This window comes from Notothenia coriiceps, unplaced genomic scaffold, assembly GCF_000735185.1.
Source record: "Notothenia coriiceps isolate Sejong01 unplaced genomic scaffold, NC01 NC01_scaffold00020336, whole genome shotgun sequence".
Classification (NCBI taxonomy): domain Eukaryota; kingdom Metazoa; phylum Chordata; class Actinopteri; order Perciformes; family Nototheniidae; genus Notothenia; species Notothenia coriiceps.
In genome coordinates, this window is record NW_011353037.1 from 167 (window position 1) to 2,530 (window position 2,364).

Sequence of the window (2,364 nt, forward strand, 5' to 3'; positions counted from 1 at the left end):
CTAATGTTGGGCTATAAAGGAACTACAGCACGGTCACATGACTTCACATCACCACCGCTAAGCTAAAGGAGGCTAATGTTGGGCTATAAAGGAACTACAGCACGGTCACATGACTTCACGTCACCACCGCTAAGCTAAAGGAGGCTAATGTTGGGCTATAAAGGAACTACAGCACGGTCACATGACTTCGCTTTAACCACAGACCTTATTTATGGATAACAACCAAAAACACAGTCAGTAACCATTGACCTCCAGACCAGGGGACAGGAAGTGATGTCAGGGTTCAGGACTCACCCACATGCAGAAGGCGGTCAGGCTGCGTCCGGCCCAGTCGCTCAGGTTGAAGAGGAGGAAGCAGCTGGCGGGGATGAAGTATCGCTCTGAGGAAGGAACACCATATTATTCTTGTCTCTTTAAATAACTTGTGACGGACGAATACGACTTCCAGCATCAGAAACCATCAAACGTTAAAGTTCTGTTGATATTACAACATTTAACTGGGACAGTTCATTACATCAGAGTCTAAAAGTGCCTGTTTTAAAGAGGAGGAACCCTGGATGACTCAGAGCCAGCCGACCAATCACAGGCAGCGTGATGAACTCATGAGACACCACAGAAGAAGAGACTGACCCCAGGACCCCCAGGACCCCCTGGCCAGCGTGGACTTGGTGTCGGCCGTGATGGCGGGGAACGTGCCGATGGTGACGGTGAAGGTGAAGCACACGGAGAGAGCCAGCAGCCAGATCTGAGGTCAGAGGTCACCGTTACATCACTATGTTATATCAGACTAAATGTGTTATTTTAGATATTAAAAAAAATAATAATTCACACTTTTCTCAGAATTTTTAGAATGAAGTCAAAATTCTGACTTTAACTTCAGATTTCTGAAAAAAAACATCTCTGGAATTTTTTTTTAAGATTCTGTCTTTATTTTCAGAAATAAATCTGCATTCTGAGAATAAAGCAAAGTCTACAAAAAAAAACTGAAACAAAATTCTGTCTTTTGTTTAAAAATTCTGAAAAAGAATCTTTTTAAATGAAGTCAGAATTGTGAGGAACAGTTTAAACTTTATTTTAATGAAAAGATTCTTTAGATTTTTTCTCTAATTTCTTTTGCTAATTTCTCAATAAATCAAATCAAAATTCAGATTCCATTTTGAGAATTGTGACTTTATTCTCAGATCGCAGACATCCTGTGGCTCTAAGGCTCTTTGTTTCTGACCTTCTTAAAGATCTTTATTATGGAGACGTCCTGTTGGCCGCTCTGATCAGCTGACTTTCCATCGCTCTCTGACGGGGACAGAAATATTGTTATTATTATTATTAATGTTTCTATTATTAGTATTATACAGAGTAAACAGAGTACCTGGGTTCATCAGCTTCACTGAGTTCTCCGGGTTCTGTTCCCGGTTCTTCTCCTGATAAAACTGGAAGAACTCCTGAAAACATGAAACAGGAAATATTAAATACATATATGAATATATTAAAAGCACTCTGACGATGACACCGTTTATTTATTTGATTGGATAAGTGCGTACCAGTTTGGGCAGCAGGATGTAGGAGAGGATGGACAGAAAGATAACAACACAGGCTGTGATGAAATATCCAAAGGCTGCATCCTGCAGATCAGACCCACCTGAGAGAGAGGGATCGAACCGGCCCATCAGTAAGAGACAGTCACTGACCCCCTGAGCCACAGATGATGTTTTATTTTGGTGTTTTATTCTGAAATACTTGCGATGGCGCAGATCATGGCGAAGGCGGCGAAGCTCCCTGCCATCCCCTGGCCGCTCATGATGGGCGTGGTGTACGAAGCCGGGAGCAAACCTGCCATCCCAAAGAGACTGCCCTGCAACACTGCTCCGAACGCTGTCAACAAACAAACAAACAAATAAATAAACAAACAACAGACTGCCCTGCAACACCGCTCCGAACGCTGTCAACAAACAAACAAACAAATAAACAACAAACTGCCCTGCAACACCGCTCCGAACGCTGTCAACAAACAAACAAACAAATAAACAAACAAACAACAGACTGCCCTGCAACACCGCTCCGAACGCTGTCAACAAACAAACAAATAAACAAACAAACAACAGACTGCCCTGCAACACCGCTCCGAACGCTGTCAACAAACAAACAAACAAATAAACAAATAAACAACAGACTGCCCTGCAACACCGCTCCAAACGCTGTCAACAAACAAATAAACAACAGACTGCCCTACAACACCGCTCCGAACGCTGTCAACAAACAAACAAACAAACAAATAAACAAATAAACAAATAAACAACAGACTGCCTTGCAACACCGCTCCAAACGCTGTCAACAAACAAACAAACAAATAAACAACAGACTGCCCTG

The 2,364-nt window shown here is 42.4% G+C and overlaps 1 protein-coding gene across 1 annotated transcript; it reads right to left on the minus strand.

The window, feature by feature from the left end:
* Positions 1-270: 270 nt before the first annotated feature.
* LOC104952689 (equilibrative nucleoside transporter 1-like) lies at positions 271-2,053 on the minus strand. The gene is made up of 6 exons (XM_010779555.1): positions 1,735-2,053; positions 1,539-1,636; positions 1,367-1,439; positions 1,223-1,290; positions 631-745; positions 271-380 (listed from the first exon to the last, which is right to left on the minus strand). The coding sequence occupies exons 1-6, from the start codon at positions 1,832-1,834 to the stop codon at positions 277-279; spliced, it is 558 nt and encodes a 185-aa protein (XP_010777857.1). The 5' UTR covers positions 1,835-2,053; the 3' UTR covers positions 271-276.
* Positions 2,054-2,364: the final 311 nt, after the last annotated feature.

What these genes read in the sequence shown, in the direction of transcription:
- LOC104952689 (XM_010779555.1), bottom strand. Translation starts at nt 1,834, where the DNA reads ATGGCAGGTTTGCTCCCGGCTTCGTACACCACGCCCATCATGAGCGGC. An exon ending in CATGATCTGCGCCATCGCAA is followed by an intron (nt 1,637 to 1,734) that starts GTATTTCAGAAT and finishes CCTCTCTCTCAG; the next exon opens with GTGGGTCTGATCTGCAGGAT. An exon ending in AGTGAAGCTGATGAACCCAG is followed by an intron (nt 1,291 to 1,366) that starts GTACTCTGTTTA and finishes TGTCCCCGTCAG; the next exon opens with AGAGCGATGGAAAGTCAGCT.